The sequence below is a fragment of the Lissotriton helveticus genome, chromosome 9 (genome assembly GCF_964261635.1).
Source record: "Lissotriton helveticus chromosome 9, aLisHel1.1, whole genome shotgun sequence".
In the NCBI taxonomy this organism is placed as follows: Eukaryota; Metazoa; Chordata; class Amphibia; order Caudata; family Salamandridae; genus Lissotriton; species Lissotriton helveticus.
The window spans coordinates 1,068,796,366-1,068,820,790 of NC_136070.1; the positions used below are offsets into that span (position 1 = coordinate 1,068,796,366).

The 24,425-nt window shown below is 47.8% G+C and overlaps 1 protein-coding gene across 1 annotated transcript in view; it reads right to left on the reverse strand.

The window, feature by feature from the left end:
• Positions 1-24,425, reverse strand: part of ACAD9 (acyl-CoA dehydrogenase family member 9) — a 360,785-nt gene that overhangs the window by 271,314 nt on the left and 65,046 nt on the right. Inside the window, exons 4-5 of the mRNA XM_078661437.1 lie at positions 11,026-11,132; positions 6,096-6,196 (exon numbers count right to left, since the gene is read on the reverse strand). Of these exons, the coding sequence (XP_078517563.1) occupies positions 6,096-6,196; positions 11,026-11,132 (208 nt within the window). The remainder of the gene's footprint in view (positions 1-6,095; positions 6,197-11,025; positions 11,133-24,425) is intronic.

Here is a 24,425-nt window from a genome sequence, read left to right on the forward strand (position 1 = left end):
GTAGTGGGAAGAAGAAACTGAACCCACTTCGGATGTCAGCACACTCCTGATGGCGCCTTTGGCCAAAAGTGCCTGCGCTTGCTCACGCAATAGGGAAAGCTGGTCCTCAGTCAACCGGTCTGATTATGTTTGCATGTGCCACAGAGTTTCCCGAAAAGAAAGAGCATAGCACTGCTGAACAATTTGGGTCCCTCATTTGTCGAAAGCTATGGACTGCCTGTTAGTCAGGTGATGCTTGATCCTGCAGTCGACTGGTTGCCCATATATTTTGTGACAACCTATTAAAGGGGTTTAGAGGCTGTGTCTGCAGCGAAGGGCGTAGTGGACTAGGCATATCTCTGGCACTGGGTCCCACAAGGTTTGTAGGAGTAGCGTCTACGGCCACAAAAGGACTGGGGAGTCTGCTGGTCGTGACGGCTGGGAGGAAATGGATCCGGCTGGTAGCCACTACCATAGACACGGAAGGAGCGGAAGGCAGAATGGGGGATGCAGGAAATTGGGTTCCTGGTTGAGGATGGTGAAACACTACTCAAGCAACAATTCCTCTCAGGGTGAAGTTACAAGAAACCCCAAATGTACCTGTGCTTAACCCTCCAGCAGCTTGGCACAAAAGCAGTCATTCCTAATTTACAGGCAATATGCAAAGTACGTATACATCACATCAAACAGTAATAAAGTGAAGACACTACACAAGAAAAATCCCACACCAATTTAGACCTCCTCCTTGATGCTAGCTCTCACCTTGTTGACAACCTGCACATTTTGTGTAGATACACAAGTGTGTGTGCCCAACGGTGAGGGAGAGCAGTAGGGCAAACTGTTCCAATTACAGACAATAATTACTCTACTGCTCTGGGGTCAGAGTAGGGAAGTAGTCAACACCTAATACTGACCCATCACGCTCCTTGGAAGGCAGAAGGCCAGGGAGAGGTTCACGCTCCTCTTCCACTCCATCATCTGTCACTAGGAGCATGGTGACCTCAGACCTCTCAAAGTGTGGTTTGAGGCGGTTTATGTGGTGCACTTTTGAAGGGTTTCTAGGGGGCATGTGACCTACTAGGTAGGTGTCATCCTCTTCCCTTCCTTCACCTCAAATGGCCTGTCCAATGGTCTTTGGGAGCTCTGGGCTCTACAGGCTCCATGACCCGCACCTTCTGATTAGGCTGAAACTCTACCATCGTGACCTTCTGGTTGTACCAGTGTTTCCTTAGTTCTTGACTGAACCTCAAGATATTCTTTACCCTTCTACCAGAAGAGGTGCATCTGGCTATGGAGAGCCAACACGTAGCTGACTATATCCTGAGGGGGCTTCGTGGGAGCTTTCTCCCACCCCTTTCACAAAATGCCGAGAGGTCCCCTAACAGGATGCCCATAGAGGAGCTCAAATGAGATACAACCACCCTCATTCTGTGGTACCTCCCCTGCCAGCAAATAGCAGGCTTGGTAACAGGACAACTCACTTCTGCCTTATGGCAGGCCCATATGAGAGTCTTGTTGAAGCTCTCAACAAGCCCATTTGTTTGAGGGTGTGGACAACTTAAAGGTTACCCACACTCATCCCACATGGACTACATGCACTCCGACCTGAAGTTAGTGTCAGGCACCACTTCCTTGTGGGTAGAAATCTCCATCAGGGCCTTAGCCGCCGTATGTGCAGTCACCGACCTCAGAGGGATGGCCCCTGGGTACCATGTGGTGTGGTCCACCAAGACAATGATGAACCTGCTGCCTAAGGCTGTTTTAGGGTTCAAGGGACCAACAATGTCAATGCCTACCCTTTCAAAGGGAGTTCCAACGACAGGCAAGGGAACAAGAGGTGCTTTCGGTGTTTACCCTGCTTTACCACTAGCGTGGCAAGTGGGATAAGCCCTCCAGAATGTATCTGAAGCGGTCTTCATCCAGAGCCAATAGAAGTGGGAGAAAAGCCTGGCAAAGGTCTTGCCCTGCCAGGAGTATACCATGAGCCAACCCCAGTAGGAAGGTCCTGTAACAATGCGGGACCACCAGCACACGGGCTGCCCCAGGTCCAGGAACCTTAGGCTCACTATACAGGAGGTTATTCTCCTAATAGAGAAGGTCGTCTTCAGAGTTATCCCCCGCTGCCTGAGCCTCGGCTTGCTGCCTCAAGTCCTCCAGCATGAGGTATTCCTTCCACACTTTGCAGAATTCTTCCCTGATTGGTCCACTATCAACTTGCCATCAAACAAGCTCAGACAGGTCTCCTAGGGCAGCAGTGTCTGATAGACTCCAGTGCGACCTCCTCAGGTACCCCATCAACCTGGACTGTGAGAATTTTAGGGGTTGGTTTCACACGCACTCTGCCTTTCCTCCTTCTTGGCAGCTGCCTGGGCCATTTTTTCAGGCTCCAGGCTTTCTTGACTCCGCTCATGGGTAGCCATGGACCTGGTGGCCATACAGATCCATTCAGGCAAGCCAAAGATATCCAGGTGAGACTTGAGCTCTACTTTCTTCTGACAATGTTCTCTAGGTCGTTGCCGAACAGACAATCTAAAGGTATGGCAGGGCTCACGCCGACGTTTAGAGAACCCTCCGCCCCAACTCAAAGGGAACAAAGCCACTGGGTAGTGACTTTCACAGTTGTTTGAGACTAAGACCTGGTGAATTGTATTAGGGATGACCTTCTCTAAGTACACCAGATGACACCTCACAGTAGTTATACTGTCTCCTGTCTCTCAGAACCTCCACCCTTCGCACATTGATGGCTAGGTCCTACGTTGTCGTCAAGGATGCCATCGACGGAGGATTGTGCTGCAGAGTCCTTCATGGGAATGCATTGTGCAGCAGTGGATCAGAGGAGCTGCGAGCTACGATGTGAGGTCCAGTTCAGAGTATGTGTTCTGATGATGAGCTGCGAGTAGATGTGTTGCGCTACATCGGTTCTGCCCAAGAGACCACATCTGGGCTGGCCGAGCTCCTTCAGACCCCCTTCCAAGGGTCAAGGACTGGGGTGGCACCACTTTGGGGTGAAGACTCAGAGGAGGTAGAGTCCAGGTGATGGGTTCAAGGTGGTTGGAGCCTTCCCAGTCCTTAAAGCTCTTATCAGGAGGCGAACTAACCAGCCCATTGAGTCACTATTTGTCCTGGGTTCAGGATGCAGGTTCAGTACTCTTCACTCAGGTAGCAAAGTAGCAGGACAGCGCAGTAGCAGTCGTTCTTGCAGCAGAGCTGTCTAGCAATCCTCCGGAGTCTTCCAAAGGTCCAGAGGTGTACTGAAGAGTTGGGGCTGAGGGTCCACTATTAATACTGGGTGCCAGCTTTAAAATACAAGAAGATTTGGGAGGTTTCCACCTCCAGTTGTGTTTGGAATTTCCTGTCTCCCTACCCTGGCCCTTGCTTGTCTAGGGAGATAAAAAACTAGGGAGAACTCCTTTGAGATTGTGCTGAGTCATAGCCTTTGTGATGTGTAGTTTTGGTAGGTGACAGCTCCTCCCAGCGATCAAGTCAGAGATGGCCCATCATGTCAAAACCTACTTCCTCTTTGTCTTACTGGGAGTAATATACAAAGGCCAAATTCCAGTTACCCCTAATCATGTGGCCCAGGCACCAAATGTTTAAGGCGAGAAAATGCCAGCTTTCTAAAAGTTCAAGTAAGGGGTGGCTACAAGGGATTTAGTTTATAGATCAGTGGGGGTATATATGGTAGTTATTCGTAGGTTCTTTCAATAAATTGAACCAGATGTATCCACAGGATTACTCAAATATAATCACCGATTTTCATACAAATCAAAGAATATAGTCAAGAGAAGAAATACACAGCAAAGAAAGGTTATGTTTCTAATTTTTGTATTAAGATCAATCACAGAGAAAATTCATGGGGACAAAACATAGAACAAAGCTTTCACATAAAAGTCACGAAAAGCAGTATATCTGAATCAACTGGTCATTTCATAACAATCCATCAACTTCATTAATATATGAAGAAAAACCAAAATCATAAATGTATCATGGTGTCCTTCTGTGCAAATAATTATGTGAGAGTTTTGTTCTATGTTTTGTCCCCATGAATTTTCTCTGTGATTGATCTTAATACAAAAATTAGAAACATAACCTTTCTTTGCTGTGTATTTCTTCTCTTGACTATATTCTTTGATTTGTATGAAAATCGGTGATTATATTTGAGTAATCCTGTGGATACATCTGGTTCAATTTATTGAAAGAACCTACGAATAACTACCATATATACCCCCACTGATCTATAAACTAAATCCCTTGTAGCCACCCCTTACTTGAACTAACTACTGCCCAAGCCTACAAGGGTATATTGGGTCTCCCACGTTCTTTGAGAGAGCTTTCTAAAAGTGGCATTTTCCAAACTGAGCCTTAAAATTCAACTTAACCATTAAAGGTGGTTTTAAATTACAATTCTTTAGACCCCAAAATCGACTCCCCCTCCCCCCAATGTACCCGCAATTGAAATTATCACTTATAGAATCTAATAAGGAAACTCAAATGGTATCCTATGGGAAAGGTAAGCCTTGCAGTAGTGAAAAAAGACGTTTTCACTAGTAGGACATGCAAAAGGTAAAGGAACATGTCCAATTCTTTTTAATACACTCGATCCATCCATTGGGTTATATAGGGCCTACCATAGTGGTGATTTATATGCATTAAAAAGGAAGGTTTAAGCCAGGCAAAGGAGTTATTTTGCCAGGTCAAAATGTCAGGTTAAATCTGCCCACACAGGCTGAGATGGCAAGCGTGATACATGTTTGACAAACTACTTAAATGGGTGGTACAATTAGTGCTACCGGCCCCGGGTACATGGAGTACAACTTTACTAGGGACTTATAATTAAATTAAATGTGACAATTGGGTGCAAGCCAATGTTACCATGTTTTAGGAAGTGAGCAGACATTTTAGCACTGGTCAGCAGCAGTAAACTGCACAAACTCCTAAGGCCAACAAAAAAGAGATCAGCAAAACTGGAAGAGTAAGGCAAACACTTTCGGGAAAGACCACCACATGGCTGACAGGTGTAACGGGGCTGGTGTGGAGTCATGGAAAGCCCTACTGTCCTAAAGCGCTCAACCGCAGAATCTGCCTGGTCGCCAAAAAGGTGAGTGCCGTCAAAGGGCATGTCCATAGGGGATGCCTGGACAACCCCCAAGAAGCTAGCTGACCTCAGCCAAGCTCGGCAACAAAGTGCCACAGACGAAACAATCGCTCTACCTAGCAAGTCTGTTGTGTCAAGTCCGCAGAGTATCATGAACTTTGCTGCGTCACTGCCTTCCGCAATAGTCTGGTTCAAGATGGTTCAGGCCTCCATCGAGACCATGGGCAGCTCTTGTGCATCAGAGTTCCATACCGGTGTAGGAGGCAAGCAGTGTTCATGGACCGCAGTACACGGCTGGTGGAAGAGAATATCCTCTTGCCAAAGGTGTCTAGCCTCTTGGATTCCCTATCTGGTGATGTGGTAGGGAACGAGCTAGAGTTGATTTGGGTCGGGGAGGCCTGGGCGACTGTCTCTCCGGGGTGAGGTGCTGGGTAGGTAGGCTGGATCCCAAGGAATGCAGCCATGGCGCAGGTAATCATCCTGTGTACATGAGCGCCCATGCAAGACTTAGACCAGGTCACCAGTGAGGGCTTCATTAAAAGAGTAGATGAGGTTTTGTGGCATTGAAGCACTGGTCAAGCCATTGGTCTTGACTGCCACTGAGGGAAGCACAAGGTCCAAGATCTCAGCTGCCCTTCCCACCACTATGGCAAATTAAGCCCCTTCCTCCATAGCCACACTAGGTAGAGAGTGTCCAGACCACTGGCATAAGCCAGTTCTTCAAACCAGTTATCTTCGGCCAAGGGCTGCCACGCACAGTCGCCTCAGGAGAGTCCCAGCAGCAGCAGTGTGGTTCCTGCTCTTCATTCTTTTCCTAGAAGCAGCATCACTAATTTTAATACTAAAGGCAACAAAGAGTGAAGTGAAAGCAGCTGTTAAAAGACTAGTGTTAGGAGCTTCATGGTAAGAGAGGACAAGAACGCCACCCTCCACCTTTTTAATGCAATATTGGTTCACCTGTGTGATCTATACTGTTAGGGCATCTGTTCACTGCAAAATGGATAATCAAAGTTCTGCTTACCTTCCTGGCTCGGTAAGGCAGAAAGCTGCTACGTGCTCCCCAGATGCAAGCTTTGGCAGGTACTTCGCTCTCTGTGCATCATTGCCTGCAATTAAGAGCCCCTAAAAGAAAGAAAAACAGACGTGAACATGTAGTGTTTTTAAAAAAACTGAATTTAATTAGAACATAAATGTGGCGAACAAAGCAAGCAGCATAATGAATAGCCAAGAGCTTCACTGCACTTCTAGAAAACGCATGTTGTACCACTTATGTCAGTTTTGTTTCAAAATATTCTTTACTGAGTTTCATAAGCATTTCAAGCATGTACACACAATTAGCATCAATGCTAAATAATCGGACTAAGTTAGAGAATGTCTAAAAACAACCAAGACATTTCAACATGACTGTATAAGTTAAATGCATCTCTGCATGCATGGCTTTGGCTGAAAGAAACAGACAAATGCCTTTTGAAGCAACAGCATATGATAACAGAAACAACCAAGCAAAATAATTTGATGAACTTGTAGAAAATATTGTAGGTTGTAGAGCTCTGAAACCTGGTGGGTTGTAAGATTGAACTTCTACAAAATGTACTATTGTTGTTCTGTAAAGATGGCTTTGCAGAAATTCATAATGAAGTTAAACTTGGAGAAGAATTTAATCCGCCTTATCCTTCTCTGGTTTTCAGGGTACAGACTCTCAAAATCAAACCAGGCCTTTGAGGGGATTTTGTTATGGAGCTGTCCAGCTAAAGAAGGGCACCCCTCAGAGTGTAGTTAAAGAAGAACAAGTTACTTACCTTCGCTAACGCCTTCTCTGGTAGAGACTATAGCAGCAGATTCCTTACCTTTGAATTTACCTAGGCGTCAGACTGGATCTGGAAGGTTTTTCGTGAGCAGTGCTCCTGTGCGCCAGTCGTTGCCATTGATCGGCTCCACGTGAGTCATCGGCATGATCCATACCGGAAGTGAAATTCACTGCACCTATATAGGCACCACCCAGGACTGGTGACATCAGTTTTTTTCACAACTTTCCACACCAGAAGCGCGCAGCCATGAAGAACACTGACCACTGGTGTGGAAAACTAAAGCCCAGAAAGGGGTCAGCCTTGTCCTTAGAAATCCGTTCGCAGAGCAGGGAGGAGGGGTGGGTTGGTATGGAATCTGCGGTTAGACATAGTCTCTGCCAGGTAAGGTGTTACCAAAGGTAAGTAACTTGTTCATCCGATAGAGATTTCTAGCCGCACATTCCTTACCTTTGAATAGATACCCAAGCAATATCTCCCCGGAGGTGGGTCTGCGGACCAATTTCAAACAAGGAAGTCCTGCAAGACGAACGGGTGCAGTTCCCATGCCTACGGACATTACTGTTCAGACAGTAATGTTCGGTAGCCATGAACAGAGATTCCCATGATGCTGCCTGGCAGATATCCAGGAACAGAACACTGGGTGCTAACGCAGTGATCACAGCTTTAGCTATGATGGAATGAGATCACAAGGCTTCAGGAGATTGCTTCTTTGCCAGTGCATAGCAGATTTTGATGCTGAGCACGACCCATCTAGAGATGTTTTGCTTCTGCACCCCGACCGTTCTTTGCACCATAATATCCCACGAAGAGTTGAGTGATCAAGGTAGAACAACGTTCTTTTTGAGTCCAGATGGTAGAGTTGTTCCTCTTCTTTAGAGGGATGAGGAGGAGCATAAAAGGTAGACAGTGTGATAGACTGGCCTTCATGAAATGGGGTGACCACTTTTGGGAGAAAGGAGACCCTTGTGTCAAGCAACAATTTGTCAGGATAGACTCAGAGGTAAGGAAGCTTAGATGATAAGGCCTGCAGCTCACACACTCTATAGGCAGATGTAATCAACACAATGAAGACTATTTTGATTGTGAGAAGCATGAGGGGACAATTATGTACAGGCACGAAAGCGGCACACATTAAAAAAAGTCAGAACCAAATTAAAGTCCTGCTGAGGCATAAGAAATGGTGAGGAAGGGAAGAGCTAGACAAGACCCTTTAAGAACTTATGTATAATAGGGACAAAAACAAGGAGGGTTGGTCAGGCAGCCGCAGAAAGGGCAGACAGGTAGCCTTTAAGAGTCCCCAGAGGAGAGCCCTGCTGGGCAAAGGAAAGAATGACTAACAATACTTCTGAAAGGGTGGCAGAAAGGGAATTGATCGGTTTTTCCACACACTATGCCACAAATTTCTTCCAACTGCAGGCATATACGGTCTTGGTGGAGGGACACCTGGTTGCCAAGATGACATTACAGACTTCAGGAGGAAAGTCGAAAGCGGTCAACTGTCGCTGCTCAATCTCCACACAAGACAGCAGACAGTGGACAGGTTTGGGTGCAGAACCCTCCCCTGTTGCTGCGACAGAAGATCCTCCCTAAGGGGCAGCCTGGTCAGAGGATCGATGGCTATGCTCAGTAGCTCAGGATACCAAACTCTCCATGTCCAGTCTGGAGCCACAAGGATGACTTTGGCCGGGTGATTCTTGAGAACTCTGGACATGAGTGGTATGGGTAAAGGCGTACACGAGACCTGAGCTCGACTCAAGATGAAAAGGGTCTCCGAGCGAGAACCACCTTAGAAACCCCAGCGCAGAAAACAACTGAAGTTGTGCATTCAACAGAGGCGAACAGATCTAACCAAAGCTCTCCCCACGGTGGAAAGAACCCTTGCGCCACATCAGAATGGAGGCACCATTCATGATTCCATAGCCATCGACAGCTAGGTTCGTCCCATCGGGCATTGAGGGTGTTGAACCACCAGGGATATGTCCTGCTGTTCGAGCCATGTCCAGTGGCGCAGGGCCTCTTGACAAAGGATCCACAAACCTACCCCGCCCTGTTTGTTGCAGTACCACATGGCAGCGGTGCTGCCCATAAACACCTGCACTGGCCTTCCCTTGAAGGAGGGTAGAAAGGTTTTCAATGCCAGTCGGAGCACGCGGAGCTCCAGTAGGCTGATGTGGAGTCCGAGTTCTGCTGGAGACCAGAGTCCTCTGATCTACACCTCTTCCAGATGGCCACACCATTCCAGGAGTGACGCATCTGTCACTACTGTGAGATCTGGTTGTGGAAAGCAGAGGGGTCTGCCTCCGACCAATTCGTTAGCCACCACTGCAGATCTTTCGCAGTTCCCTCCGAGATCTGGACCATGTCGGAGAGGTTCCCCTGATGCGGTTCCCATTGAAAGTTCTAGTCCCATCACAGGGCCCACATATGCCATCGGGCATGTGTCACAAACAGGATACAGGAGGCGATGAGTCCAAACAGCCTCAGGGTCTGCCTCATCGAAATCCAGGATACAGGCTAAACATCGGTATCACATCCCAAATTCTGATCCAGATGGGACCCAAAAGCGCCGGAGGGGTCCGGCCAACCAAAAATGAGGCGTGTGGCCTCACAGAACTCTTCTAGTTGGGCGGTGGTCGCTCCGGCTCCCAGAAAGTCAGGGAGGCGTGAAGTCATCCCTGGCACATGCTCTACCACGAAGCCAGGCCTTGAGTGTCAACGCTCCTCTCTCATCTCGTCGACCGACGGATGAGGATCAGTTGAAGTTCTCTTAGACTTTTTCTTCTCATGTGCCTTGACTTACCCATATGTCCCGAGGACTTGGAATGGAACGATGACCTCAGACTCCGCGGCATGCGCCCAGCACCTTCCTCTCAACCGAGACCTTGATTTATGCGGAGTTCATGCCTGGCCGCCATGAGCTATAGTGACCACTGTCTCAAAGCCTTCAGGTTCATGGCACAGCAATTGGAGCATGACTTGGGTCATGGTCGCATTCCAAACACCTCAGGCAGACAGGTGTTGGTCTATTGCAGACATCGGCCAGTGACAGGAGCCACAGGGCTTGAATTCTGTCTTTCTAGATGACATCGCCAACACATCAGGAGGAAAATCCTCAAAAACACTCAGAAAAATGTCAAAAAAATCCAGTCAAACAGTGACTACGGAGTAGCGCTGGCTGGCGTGGAAAGAAAAGAACGGAAGTCAGCGCACCTTGGTGGTGCCGCGGATGTCACTACTGGTGCAGATAATGCAGACGACACACGTGGAGCCAAAAGGTGCCACCTACTGGTGCACAAGGGTACGGCTCACGAAAAATCCCCCAAACCCTAATGGCATGGCAATATCATGTGTTCAGCTGGCAACGATAAGCCATGGTACTTGAAGCACACCAGCAGTAGGGTTTGAGGCAAGCCAGCTTACTGTGGTGCCACTGTTGTGTCAACAGCGACAGCGAAGTGCTGCACACACTACTGATACCTTCTGCCATTTGCACAGTAAGCAAGCTGTTACTCCAATAGCAGATAAACACAAAAAGGTGCAAAGAGGAAGTCATAAATAGTAGTAAAAATCAAGGGTGAATAGGTGCAAAGACCAAAAACAATCTCATCAGCTCACATGTAGCGCTAATTATGCATTTTCTGCTCAAGGGCACAAAGACATAGTAACTGTCCTAACCACAGACTCACTAATAGCCTCACTTCGAGCAGGAACAAAATGCCCTACCTCTAGAACCTCTGTTAGACATAAGTGAAATAAATACACCCCTCTTAGCATCAGAATACGTTTCTAGAGCCATATTGTGCATAGAGCCTGTGATACTTATGAAATACTGCCCAGAGTTTAACAGCGTATTCACAATCACATTGGTATTTCATCTTGTTTTGACATTTATTTTGCATGCTTTGGGGAATGTTGAGACAAAATGGTTAGCAACATTATAAGGGCTGTGGCAAAATGGACAAAGTAGCAGCAAACATAATATAGTGTCTATCAATTAAAAACTAACCTAGTGAAATCATTCAAATTGACCAACCAAAGGATGATACAATACTAAGGGCCACAACTAGACACTACTGTTAGCTTACATGAAATGAGTCATATTTAGTCTGCTGCAATGCCATCTTCTTGATTTGAAATATGTACCTTAAGTCCAATGGCTTGATGTGCTGCCAGAGTCACAGCAATGGCCCCATCTAGAGAAGTTATTTCCCCAAGTCGAGCATACATTGTATTTGATAGACCAAGACCACCTGTTTAATTAGAACAAAACATATATGTAACATTTGTCTTAAATTTCTTGCATGTTGCACATTATATGAATCCTTTTCAAAGAAGAGGCATACAATCTAGACAAACAAGATAGGTTGCACAAGTTAAAAGGCAATTGCTGAGAATATTTAGATAGAGAGGCTAGATGACCAAGGCCATCTCTAGGCAACGGGGTAGAAGCGAAGACCAAAGCCAATATCTTTTGAATCTGGGTTAGAGCAGTCAGATGAGGTGATGGACTGTAGTTCTACAGTGAGGATATTCCTCAGCTAGGTTCCCATGCAAGTCATTTTGTGGCCTCCAAGAGTTTTTAAATGGAAAGATGACTGAGGGCACCAACACCTATTTTTTTTTTTTAACCGATAAGTAATTTACCAGATTTGTCAAAAAAATTCTTAACCACAAAAAGTCCAAGCGACCGTGCATTGTAGTCAGTCAGTCAGTCAAAAATGTTTTATTTCGATTAATTAACATCATAAAAGACAATACAAGGAACATAAGCCTCCACACTTTAAAATGTTTAAGAAAAAGAAAATAGAAAACAAGCATTCAATTTTTACATTTCATAAATGCAATATCTAAAATCAATAAATATGTAAAATTCAATGTAAAAAGACCCTTAACCAGCGGCTATTGGATCTAGTATAAAGTGCATCATTTAGTAATTCAAGTTAAAACCATGATCCCCTTTTAATCCCACTGAATGATTATATTTAGAGGAGTCTTCTTTTGTTTACCCGGGCTGTGGCCGCCAAAAAGCTAGTCACACTATAAGTAACCTGTACGGAACCAAGCATTTGTAGATATGTGAGAGCGGGCCTTACTTGTACGAAACCAGCATCACGCAACATTGGATATACAAAATTTTTAAGCGCCTCTGAGTAATGATCACAGAACCTTACCAAATGGAGTGTGTCCTGTGAGGAAAAGTTATCACAGGAACATGGCGCTACGTCCTCAGGTTTCCCCCATTTAGGAAATACACCCAATATAAAGTGAATGAGATTGAACTGAAATCTGACCAATAAAAATCGATGGAAGGGCTTGGTGACACACATCAGATACGGTTCAATGAATGGAGAGGTTGATAGGCCATAAATACTTCTCACCACTGGTTTTCTCAGCTCCTGCACCTCCCTTTCTGCCTCCAGCAGGTTACAAAAGTTATGTTTGATCCACCCTATGTCCTCCTTTATAATTCCCTGTGGTGAAGTAAACAGATCAGGTCGGCCCAGCCTGGCGCATGCCGCTCTAACATACGCCAACCATGGGATCCTGTCTGCCTTTTCTAGAGCCAAACAATCCTTAAGGATTAAATGGTTAAGGGTAATCTCTTCCTTTAGCCAGGTTTTTGCCCAGCAAATCAGTGGGGCCATTTTTAGGAGATCTGTAACATAGCCCAGTGCTACCTCCGAGTGAATTGAGAATGTGGGGGATGATTGCGGTAGTGACAGCAGAGATCTAAGGAACCTGTTTTCCGCAATTTATATTTTGTTCGAATCCACATAGCCCCAAATTGCCGCACCATAGGAAGCGATCACCAGGGACTTAGACGTATAAATCCTTAGCATGGCCTCCATGGGTCTAGCTCCCAATCTCTTGGAGAAGTTCAAAAGAGCCATCGAAGAACTTGTGACCACGTTACTCTTCAACTTCAATTGCCTTTCTCGTCGAATAGTACTCCCAGGTAGGAGAAGGAAGGCACCCTCGTCAGTTCCTTGCTGTTGCACCTGAATGTTTTAACCTTTGTTTTCTTACTCCGTGTGCCGGCAACCATTACATGGGATTTTGCGATGTTAACTTTCAAATCCAGGGCTTCCATGAAGCTGCCGAAATGGTCCAGTAGCTTCTGTAGGCCCAAGCTCGTGCGCGCGAGCAAAACGGCATCATCCGCGTACAGGAGGACCAGGATACCCAATCCCCCTATACGCGGAGTATCCAGTGTAGCCGTACCTAGAGATTGTTCAAGGGCGTTGATGTAAATAGTAAAAAGAAGAGGGGCCAGTATGCAACCCTGTCTGACCCCACTTCTAGAACTGAATTGCCTGGTACGCCGGCCTTCCCTTGTAACCCTAACAGAGGCAGAAAGGTCTTTGTGAAGATCCCTCAAAAAATTGACCAGAGATGCATCTAAACCGACCTCGTGTAAAATAAACCATCATTTTGAGCGGTTGACTAAATCGAATGCCGAGGAAAGGTCCATAAAACCTAAATATAAATAACCCTCCCTGGCCACAGTATATTTGCTAATAAGGAGGTGTAAGTTTAGGCATTGGTCCATAGTACCCCTATGTTCTCTGAAACCGTACTGAAGGTTAGAGAGCACCCCCTGCCCGTAAGCCAATCCCCCACTCTCTGGAGAATGACCCTGCCCAAGATTTTAACGGCAGAGACAAGCAATGAGATTGGCCTATAACAGGAGGGGTCCCCTCTATTCCCCTTCTTAAAAATCGGTACAATCACAGAGGAGGACCAAGAGGGAGGGAAGACAGCTGTGGATATCGCATTAAACACATTGGACAAGATCTTAGCCCAAAACTGGGGATATGTAATATACAAATCTGCAGGTACCCCATCTGGGCCTGGAGCCTTGTGTCTAGTTGTCTCTCTAATTGCTTTTTCTACCTCAGTTGAGTCAAACCTTAGCGGTAAAGCATGCTGTTCAACAGCTGTGGGGGCCGGTGTTAATCCCCTCTGATCTAGGTCATAAATGCTCTCAAAATGTTGGAGCCATCTGTCGTCAGGAATCATGCAGTCCGTATCTAGGTTCTCTTGTTCTGAGAAAAAAGGCTGATTAATGATGGCCCAAAATTTGCTACTATCTCTTAATACATCAGCGGATTGAAGGTTTTCCCAAGCCTCCTCCTTAATGTGGCGTTTGCGAGAGCAAATAGCAATTTTGTACTCCTTGCGGAGTTGAGCTATTAAAGCTCTGTTCCTTGGCTTATTCTTAAGCGCCTTAAGTAAGGCGCTATGGGCCTTTGAGCAGTTGTTGTCAAACCATTTAATGGCCTTCCTCAGTTGTGTAATATCGCCCATCTCTAGATCTTTGGCGATCTGCTTGCATACCGCAACATAGGCTTCCACAACATGGGCCTCTGCAGCAGTGCCATCCAAGCAGATGGCCAGATTGGCCTCACATTTGGTGGCAAGGACCTCAAAAAAGACTTCAAGGACAACCCTGTTCCATTTGATTCGTCTCCCCTGATTAGTGGTCGATAGGAGCCTCGGCGCCCCCCCACCCCCTTGAATCACTTTGCGCCCTAGAGACGCCAAGATCAGTCTCAAGCAGAACAGGGTTGTGGTCGCTAAAAGTTGAGGTCACTACTCTATAGGTTAAGGATTTAGCTAGAACCACAGGGGATAAAAAAATATAATCAATAACGGAGTTTGCGCCTCGCTCTATAAAGGTAGCGGCTCTTTCCTCTCCCGCACCAATACCTGGTTCAAATAAGTTCATGTATGAGAGGAGGGCCTCAAGGGCCTCCCCCTCTTTACTGTGCTCAAAATGGGGAACTCCCTCCCCGGGTGACCCTCCATACTCGCCACTATAACAGTCCCACAAGCAAGGGTGTATATTAAAATCTCCCAGAAGTAGCACCTCTGGGGCGGAAGACTGCTCCTGATTGTAGACTGACAGATAGTGCTCCAGGGTCCTAAGGTGCTCATTTTGAGATGAACCATCCCTGGAGTTATAAAAATTGATAAGTAAAAATTTCTGCTGATCTGAAACTGTCCACTCAATTATTAGGAAATTCTTTGAATCAGCTTCTACGTGTTTGAAAACCCCTACCAAATTAAGCGAAAACAGGACGAGCAAGCCCACTTTAGGACTACCCACTGTTCCAGGGACGGTGGGGATAGCGAAGCTAAGGTAGCCATCCAATAAAAAACTGTGCGAAGTGTCCCAGGTTTCCTGGAAGGCAAGGATATCGTACTGCCTAATAAAATCCAACCAGATAGGGTCTGTACCTTTGGATCTAATACTCGCCACATTCCATGTCAGAAATTTGCATACGGGTGGGTGCATGTCTGCCTCAACCTTCTCTTCACCCGGTCCGCAAGGTAGTCAATCATTCAACTCCATCGGGGACAGGGGAGAGAAGCGATTAGACAGACCTAGGTCAAGGATAGGTGCCCAGCTGGGCTGAGAGATAGGGGAATTACCAGCAAGACCCCCATCCGCCCCCCTTACTGGTTCCTGTGTGGTTCTATAATGTGTGCCGTTATTGGGCTGGTGACCTAGTGGCTGTTGACTATTGCGAGGGACATGTTCCCGTTGTAGCACCTGAGGATTACCAAAAGGCCTAGACGGCCTGGTTGGTGGATAAAAGAACCCCAGGGGAAGAGGTCTAATACCCTTATTTGTCAAAGCTGAAGCATCCCAAAATAATCTCTCAGCACTGGCCTGGTTATTGAAGTTTACCACCACGCAATCCCCTGGGATGGATTTTAAACAGCGCCCCACCCAACTAACCCTCCTTGCCATAATAACAGATCTCATGATGTCTGTACCTCCACTACTAAACTGAGAACACCATTCCCCGGCAAACAACATGAGATCATGGGTTGTTTCATTTGAGCCTGCCCTTGTTGGGGGGACTCCTGTGAAGACAGCCACAAGAGGGGCCGCCTCCGGTGGCAACTCCAAAAAACTTTCCCTATAAGGAGCCAGCATATGCTCATCTAAGTTGATATTGTGGAGAAGTGTGGCTCACTGGTTGTGGAGAAGTGTGGCTCACTGGTTAGAGGAGGCAGACCCTGAAGCAGAGGTCAGACCCGGGACCAGGGTTCAATTCCCGACGTGGCAGGGTCTTGAGCCCAAATATCCACGGACTCGATAATTCTCGTTTCGGTGCCTACTCGAATCACGGGTTCACACTCTGCAGCTCTGGGCATTAGCTGCTTAATCTCCACTACGGCCCCCCCGCGGCGGGATGCCTGGCTTTCACCTTGGGGATGCCCAGTACGGGTATCGGACAGGGAAAAAGCCAGGACGGGTTCCCAAGGCAAGCGCCGAGATGCCTACGTGTAATAGAGCGCTATATAAGAACGCATAATATTAATAATAATAATATTATTCCTATTGCTAGTACCAGGGTTACAGTGCGCTGAACCAGCCCTCGTAGCCCCCCGCCCACGGTGATGGTCTACTTTAACCGGGCTTATTTCCCTTAGAGGTTCTGGAGCCCTATTCCTCATGTTGCCCATGGACTCTTTAGTGGGGGATTTATTGAAGTAAACCGGTGACCCCTTGTGCCCCGAGTGTTGCTTCAAAAAAACATCGATTTTCTCACATTTGGACATTAGCCCTGCTACGCAAGTGTTCAACGTGTCCACAATGTCTTTCGCGATGGCTACCAGTGCTGGCTCCAATCTTGATACAAATAAATCCTCAACCATTTTGCTAACATGGTCCCTTAGGCTAACATCCAAGTTTGCAGGCTTGTCCTTGGGATTTTTCCTTCTAGATGGTTTTCTCATGTGCCTGCGAATATGTGTGGGATTCAAAGGTGTAGCCAAAGGGGGTGTATCCGTGTGGGGCGGGGGCAAGTGTGGAGAACTTGGGTGTACATTCGTCGCCTCTACTATGGAAGTGGGGTTCGAGATCATGATCGTTGGTTCAAGCGGGACCCTGGGGCAGTGTTCGCTTTCTAATGCTGACTCGGTCTCTGCAGAAGCCAACCCAAGTTCTTTCTCTGCACTAGCTATTTCTTTCGTTAAAACCCCCACGGCTGATGTCAAGTAAGATATGATATTCATATTTCCTGGGAATCTTAGCGTTTTTGCCCTCATGATCGACCCGTGATAGCTGCTTCCTCTTACCCATGGTAAAGTCTCAGTGGAGTGGCCCAGCCTGGCCTCCTCTGGCCCCGGACGGCCACAGACGGCCCCGCCCTTGTCCCGGGCTTGTCCCGGGCTTCTCCCGGCACTGCCTGCGCGCGTCCCGCGGGGCGGGAGGCGTTCCGCTGTTTAGTAGCGCCCCCGGGCGCAGGCTGTGATGTGACCGGTGCGCCGGTGAACCCCGGGGCACCTGGGAAGGATTAGTTACTTACCTGTAATCCTAGTTCTCTTCCAGGGGTATCCTCATCAAAGTCATAAGCATTAGAATATTCCCGCCCATGCGCGGGACCCCGGAAACAATATATTATATGTGCCCCACATATATATAGACATATATATATAAATATATATATATATATAAAAACAAGCAATTGCAGCCAAATAAAACAACAGAGCTGTAATATGCTGTGAAGAATTTCCACCATACAGTGTATTTTGTATTAGAAACATGAGAAACAACACCAATGCTTGTTTAGAAACTGTTTTAATGCTTAAAAAACAGTAGAAATTCTCATAACACACTGTAAACATATACAGCTCCCAGGCTGCATTGCAAATCCCCAGTCTAAAAAGACTGAAAAGCTAACCTGTAGCTGAATGCACTAAAACTGACGCTGTGCCTTTAAGGCACCTCTGCCCTTAGCTTCCCATCATGCCTCAGGGGTTACAGTTAGGTCAGTTGTTCTTTTCGGAGACTGAAAACCAAACCATGGTAATAACAGGTTAAAAAACATCTCCTATGTAATAAACAAAGTCCTTTGCCCGGGGAGGCGGGAGGGTTGCTTATGACTTTGATGAGGATACCCCTGGAAGAGAACTAGGATTACAGGTAAGTAACTAATCCTTCTCTTCCAGGGGATCCTCATCAATAGTCATAAGCATTAGAATAGAGTAGCGAGCCTCACCTCATCCCTGCGGGCAAAGGAATCAACAGATAACATTCATATCCGTAGGCCCAAGAATAGGCCTTACTCTACCCAAAAAGGTTTCTCAAGGAGGCTTGCCCTACTTGAGAATCCGCTCTGGAATCAGACTCTAGGCAATAATGCCTTGTAAAGGTGTGGACTGATTTCCATGTCGCAGCCTTGCATATTTCTGACATAGGAATGTCATGCAAAAAAGCTATTGTGGCTGCTTTCCCTCTAGTGGAATGAGCTTTGGGTGATTGCAACAAAGGTTTGCCAGCCAGCTGGTATGCTAGTTTGATACAAGAGACAATCCATCTGGAGATGGATCTTTTGGCTGCTGCAAACCCGGTCCTCATTGCACCATAATTGACAAAGAGTTGGTCTGTCTTTCTGGTGTCCTTCGTTCTTTCTAGGTAAAACTTTAGCACCCGTTTAAGATCTAACGAGTGTAACGACCTCTCAGCTGGGGTCGATGGGTTAGGAAAGAACGAAGGAAGGGTAATCGCTTGATTTATATGAAAATCCGATACCACCTTTGGAAGGAAAGATGGGTGAGCCCTCATTACCACTCTGTTGTGGTGAAACACAGTGTAAGGTTCCTTGGTGCAGAGTGCTTGTATCTCGCTAACCCTGCGCGCAGAGGTTATTGCCACCAAGAAGGCCGCCTTCCAAGTGAGATGTTGCAAGGAGGCCTTGTGTATAGGCTCAAACGGTGTAGACATCAGTCTGGAGAGAACCAGGTTCAACTCCCAGGGAGGAGAAGGATTTCTCACAGGGGGATAGACCTTCTTTAATCCCTGAAGGAAATCCTTCACTACTGGGACCTGAAAAAACGATGTTTGTGTAGGTGATTTTCTGTACGCTACTATGGCGGATAAATGAACCCTAATAGAAGCGTATTTCAACCCTGATGTCGCTAAGTATAGGAGGTATGGCAGGACTACCTCTTCTTGCCCTTTGGTGGGATCAAAGCCATGGTCCTTACACCAAATGAAAAATCTTTTCCACTTGAACGCATAAGACGTCCTTGTGGAAGGTCTCTTTGCCTCTCTTAAAATATTCATACATTCCGGAGGCAGATTTAAGTGTCCATATTGCAAGACCTCAGGAGCCATGCAGTCAGGTTCAGCGACGGGAGGTTGTGATGCAGGATCCTCCCGTCCATCTTGCTCAGCAGGTCTGGCCTGCACGGCAGACGTCTGTGTGGACACAGCGACAGATGTAACAGATCTGGATACCACCATTGTCGCGGCCAATCCGGAGCAATTAGGATCATGTCCATGCTCGATCTGATGAGCTTGGCCACCACCTTCGGAATCAGTGCCAGAGGGGGAAAAGCATAAGCGAACATTCCTGTCCACTCCAGCAGGAGAGCGTTCCCTTGCGTCCCTGGCCGGTGGAACCTGGACGCGAAGGCGTGGCATTTGGCGTTTTCATCGTCCGCAAATAAGTCTATGTCTGGACGACCCCAGCAACGGAAGAGTTCTTCGACCACTTCGTCGTTTAGCACCCAGTCTGGCTGATCTTCGAAGTGCCTGCTGAGCGCGTCTGCTTTTGTGTTTAGCTCGCCTGGAAGGTGCACTGCCACCACCGACAGTCCCCGAGCCAGAAGCCAGTGCCAGATTGTCTGGGCCTCCAGAGACAGAGGGCGAGATCGAGTTCCTCCCTGCTTGTTCAGATAGAACATATTTGTAGTGTTGTCCGTCTGAACCAGGACTTTGTCCGTTGTTATTGCTGGAAAGAACGCTTTGAGCGCCAGATGAACTGCTCGAAGCACCAGCATGTTGATGTGGTATGTCTGAAGGTTGGTCGACCAGCGACCCTGAATCTGAAGATGACCCATGTGAGCACCCCAGCCTTCTAGAGATGCGTCCGTTACCACAGACAGCGAAGGAAGGGGTTGCTGAAAAGGGACTCCCTGCAGGACATTCCGAGGGCGAGTCCACCACTGTATTGAGGTCCGTGCTGCTTGAGACAGGATGATTCGATCCTCCCTATCTCCAGTCGCTTGGTCCCACTGATCCTCCACAGACTCTTGTAGAGGCCGCATCCTCAACCTGGCGTTCGGTATTAGGAAGATGCAGGACGCCATGGAGCCCAACAGAGACGCTATGTCTCGCACCTTTGGACGAGGAACCTGAAGTAACTTTTTGCATTTTTGTCCCATGGAAGATAGTCTCTCTTGCGAAGGAAACGCTCTTCCTAACTTTGTGTCTAGAACTGCTCCCAGATAGTGGATAGTTTGCGTGGGCTGCAGGATCGATTTTTCTGAGTTCACATGGAGGCCGAGCCTGTGTAGTTGTTGGAGACACAGGTGACAGTCTTTGGTGGCTTGACGAGGAGACGGACTCTTCAGGAGCCAGTCGTCTAGATATGGGTACACAAAGAAACCTTTTTTGTGTAGACACGCCGCTACCACTGCCATGCACTCGGTGAAGACCCTTGGTGCGGATTTGAGTCTGAAAGGAAGCACTTTGAACTGGTAATGCTTGGACCCTACCAGGAACCTCAAGTACTTTCGATGACCTGGTGTAATAGGAATGTGGAAGTACGCGTCTTGTAAATCCACCGAACACATCCAATCTCCGATTTGTAGATGAGGACATATTTGGTGGAGTGCCAACATGCGAAACTTCTCTTTGACCACCACTTTGTTGAGGAGTCGAAGATCCAAAATCGGTCTGAATTTGCCTTCTTGGTCTTTTTTGGGGACAAGGAAATATCTTGAGTACACTCCTTTCCCCCTTTGGGATAGGGGTACCTCTTCGATTGCGTTTTTCTTTAAGAGGACGCTCACTTCCCTTTTGAGGAGCTCTAGTTGGTACGAGCGAGACTTTTTTGGAGGAGCCGGTTGTGGTTTCTTCCTGAAACGTAGCGCATATCCATTGCGCAGTATATTCAGCACCCACCGATCTTTCGTGATGCTGACCCACTCTGCCAGATGTTGTGCAGCACTTCCTAACACTGGAGTGGGTAACGGTGTCAGAGGAAGCCACTGCTCAGGCCTTGCCTCCTCTAGGTGTGGTAGAGGACTGATGATGTCCGCCTCTACCTCTGCTCGACCTTCCTCCTCTGTATTGTGGCTTTCCTTGTGGCTTGTTTTGAGACCATTGAGGGGTTTGAACCCTCTGTTGGCCTCCCCGGTTTGTGTTGGTCTTGAAGCGTCGTTTGAACGGTGCTTTCTGTTTTTCCAGACCTACTGCCTTTACTGTGTCTAACTCAGTCTTCATACGGGCCATTTCCTGATCGGCATGCTCCCGGAAGAGTGAAGATCCGGAAAAAGGCAGATTGAGGATGCGCTGCTGTGCATCTGGTTTGAGCCCAGTTAAACGCAGCCAAGAGGATCTCCTCGCACATATCCCATGTGAGTAGTTATGTCCAGCTAGAAGGGCGTTATCTGCTGATGAACTAATCATTTGGTTTGCCACCAAACAGCCCTCCGTCACTGTCTCCTCAAAGTCCTTCTGGTCCTCCTTGGGCAATTTCCCTTTGAATCGTTCCATGGAGTCCCATAGGGCTCTATCGTACCTTCCCAGAAGGGCTGATGCACTAGAGACTTTCAGGGATGAAGCTGCTGTGCTGCATACCTTGCGTCCCCAAGAATCTTGCGTCTTGCTGTCTTTGTCAGGAGGAACTGACGAAGAAGGAGCGACTGTGTGATTCTTCTTAGCTGAGGCTACAATAACTGAGTCCGCCGCAGGCTCACCTTTAACAAAGATAGGATCTGAGTCGGCCGGCCTATATTTTTTCTGGATACGTGCCGGTACTGCCCTGATCGTAGCTGGCGTGAGGAAAACCTCTTTGATTGGGTCCATTATTCCTGGAACTAATGGGAGCAACGGCCGTGTATATGATTTGTGATGAAGGGTCTCAAAAATCACAGTAGTGGATACCTCTGGAGAGGTCATCTCTATATTCAGTTTGTGAGCACCCCTTTGCAAGACGTCCAGATATGTGTTGACGTCGTCAAGAGGGGAAGCTCTTGAGCGAGGACTGTCTGCCAGAGTTGGAGAGTAATCCCTTTTAGAAGATCCAGGTGAAGATGGAGGGGAGGATGATGGAGTTCTTCTTCTCCTGTGGTGAAAATGCTCCTTTCTCACCGGTGATCTCCTAGGTCGTTCCTCCCTTCGAGGAGAACGTGATACCCTCTGATGTACTGGAGATCTCGATCTCTCAGTCCGTACCTCCTTTCTCGGTGTTCGAGATTTGGGTTGCTCCCTCCTTGACGATCGGGAGACCCTAGGGGTATGCGACCTGTCCGCTCCTCTCTCTCGTGAGCGTGATCGGTTAATTGCAGGACTCTGTCCATCTGCCTCTTCTGCTTGCTGAAGAGGGGACCTGTGGACTGGACTCAAGTACCTTTGAAGTCTCTCTGGTGCCTTAGAATCCTTCCAATTACTCAAAGGAGCATACCATCTTGGCGAGAGTCTTATATGTGAAGTGTACCCCCGCTGGGGACTCTTTTGTACCGGACTCCTACTCCTAGAAGATGACCCCGTTGAACCCGAGGCACTTGAGGAGGAATGGAGCGAAGCAGATTGTGTCACTAGGACTGTCGAAGGCACCGAAGGAGATCTCCATCTCACCGGTGTTGGAGGACGTCTCAAAAGCCTTTCCCTCGACGTCGAACGTCTCTGCGGCGTCGACGGGGTGATAACCTTCGGCGTTGAATGCTTCGACGTTGACCTGTGGTCCCTCGACGCCGACCGGCGATGATGAGCCGACGGCGGAGTCTTCTCCCTCGACGTCGAACGGCGTTGCCCTGCCGTCGACGGAGCTCTCGACGTCGACCGACGTTTATCTGTCGGCGACGGAGACGGCAATCGACAATGTCCTGTCGTCGACGATGCCCTTGATGTCGACCTGGCATGTGGCGACGGCGGAGGATCGGACATCCTCGACGTCGAGCGCCGACGTGCCTTCGATGATCCCTTCCTCGACGACGATCGTCCGAGGGGGCTCTTGCTCCTCGACGGCGAGCGCCTCCGTGGAGACGTCGGCGGAGGTGTCACACTTTTCGAAGCCTGTCGACGTCGAGACGACGGCGAGTGTGATCTGTCTCTCGACGCCGACCGTCGCCTGGTTGACGGTGGCGGAGTTGACTTACGTCTTGACGTCGATCTTCTCGTCGACGGCGATCTCGTGGCTTCTCTCGACGCCGATCGTCGCCTAGTTGACGACGGCGGAGCTTTCTTCGACGACGGCGAACTTCTTTTCGACGACGATTTCCTCATCGACGCCAATCTCGACGTCGACGGAGCTTTTTCTCTCGAACTGTCCATCAGATGTCGTTTTTTCAGCGCCGAGCCCGGTGCTGAGGTTGATGGACGCTCTGACTTGCCTTTGGAGGGAGTTCTGGGTCTCTTTGAACTCTTCCTCTCTGTAGATCTTCATCTCATGGATCTCTGGGCCAAACCATAGAGCCTGTTCCTCTCTCTGTCTTTAAGAGTTCTGTCAGACAGATTTTTACAATGGGAACAGTCTTTAGGATCATGATCCTCTGGCAAGCATAAAATACAGACCTCATGAGAGTCCGTTTTTGCCTTCTTGTGGCCACAAGAAGGGCAATCATCAAATAATGAGGGCATCCTGACAGGAAAACCTCACAAAAAATTGACTGCTAAGCAGTTATTTACTTGACTCTGATGTGAAAAGTCAAAGTAAATCAAAAAATTGTTATTTTGAAGATTTTCTGACTGAAAAAGGCAGAAAAATGTGGAGCTGAGTATCCAGGGTCCTTCCTGAAGGAGCCGGAAAGAACAACTGACCTAACTGTAACCCCTGAGGCATGATGGGAAGCTAGGGGCGGAGGTGCCTTAAAGGCACAGCGTCAGTTTTAGTGCATTCAGCTACAGGTTAGCTTTTCAGTCTTTTTAGACTGGGGATTTGCAATGCAGCCTGGGAGCTGTATATGTTTACAGTGTGTTATGAGAATTTCTACAGTTTTTTTTAAGCATTAAAACAGTTTCTAAACAAGCATTGGTGTTGTTTCTCATGTTTCTAATACAAAATACACTGTATGGTGGAAATTCTTCACAGCATATTACAGCTCTGTTGTTTTATTTGGCTGCAATTGCTTGTTTTTATATATATATATATATTTATATATATATATGTCTATATATATGTGGGGCACATATAATATATTGTTTCCGGGGTCCCGCGCATGGGCGGGAATATTCTAATGCTTATGACTATTGATGAGGATCCCCTGGAAGAGAAATGGAGTCTTTGGCCGTTGCCCTCACGGCGATGCGGGGAAGGCTGCGGTGTTTCGGCCGTTTCCCTCACGGCAGTCAGTGAGTGAGCTGAAGTAATTAAGCCGTTGCCCTCACGGCGCGGTCTCTAGGAAGTGCAGATAGACGTGCCTCGCCCCCCACAGAGCACGCGGCGCTTTGCTGTTTAGTAGCACCCCCGGGAGCAGGCTGTGATGTCACCGGTGCGCTGGTGAACCCCGGGGCACCTGGGAAATGGAGTCTTTGGCCGTTGCCCTCACGGCGATGCGGGGAAGGCTGCGGTGCT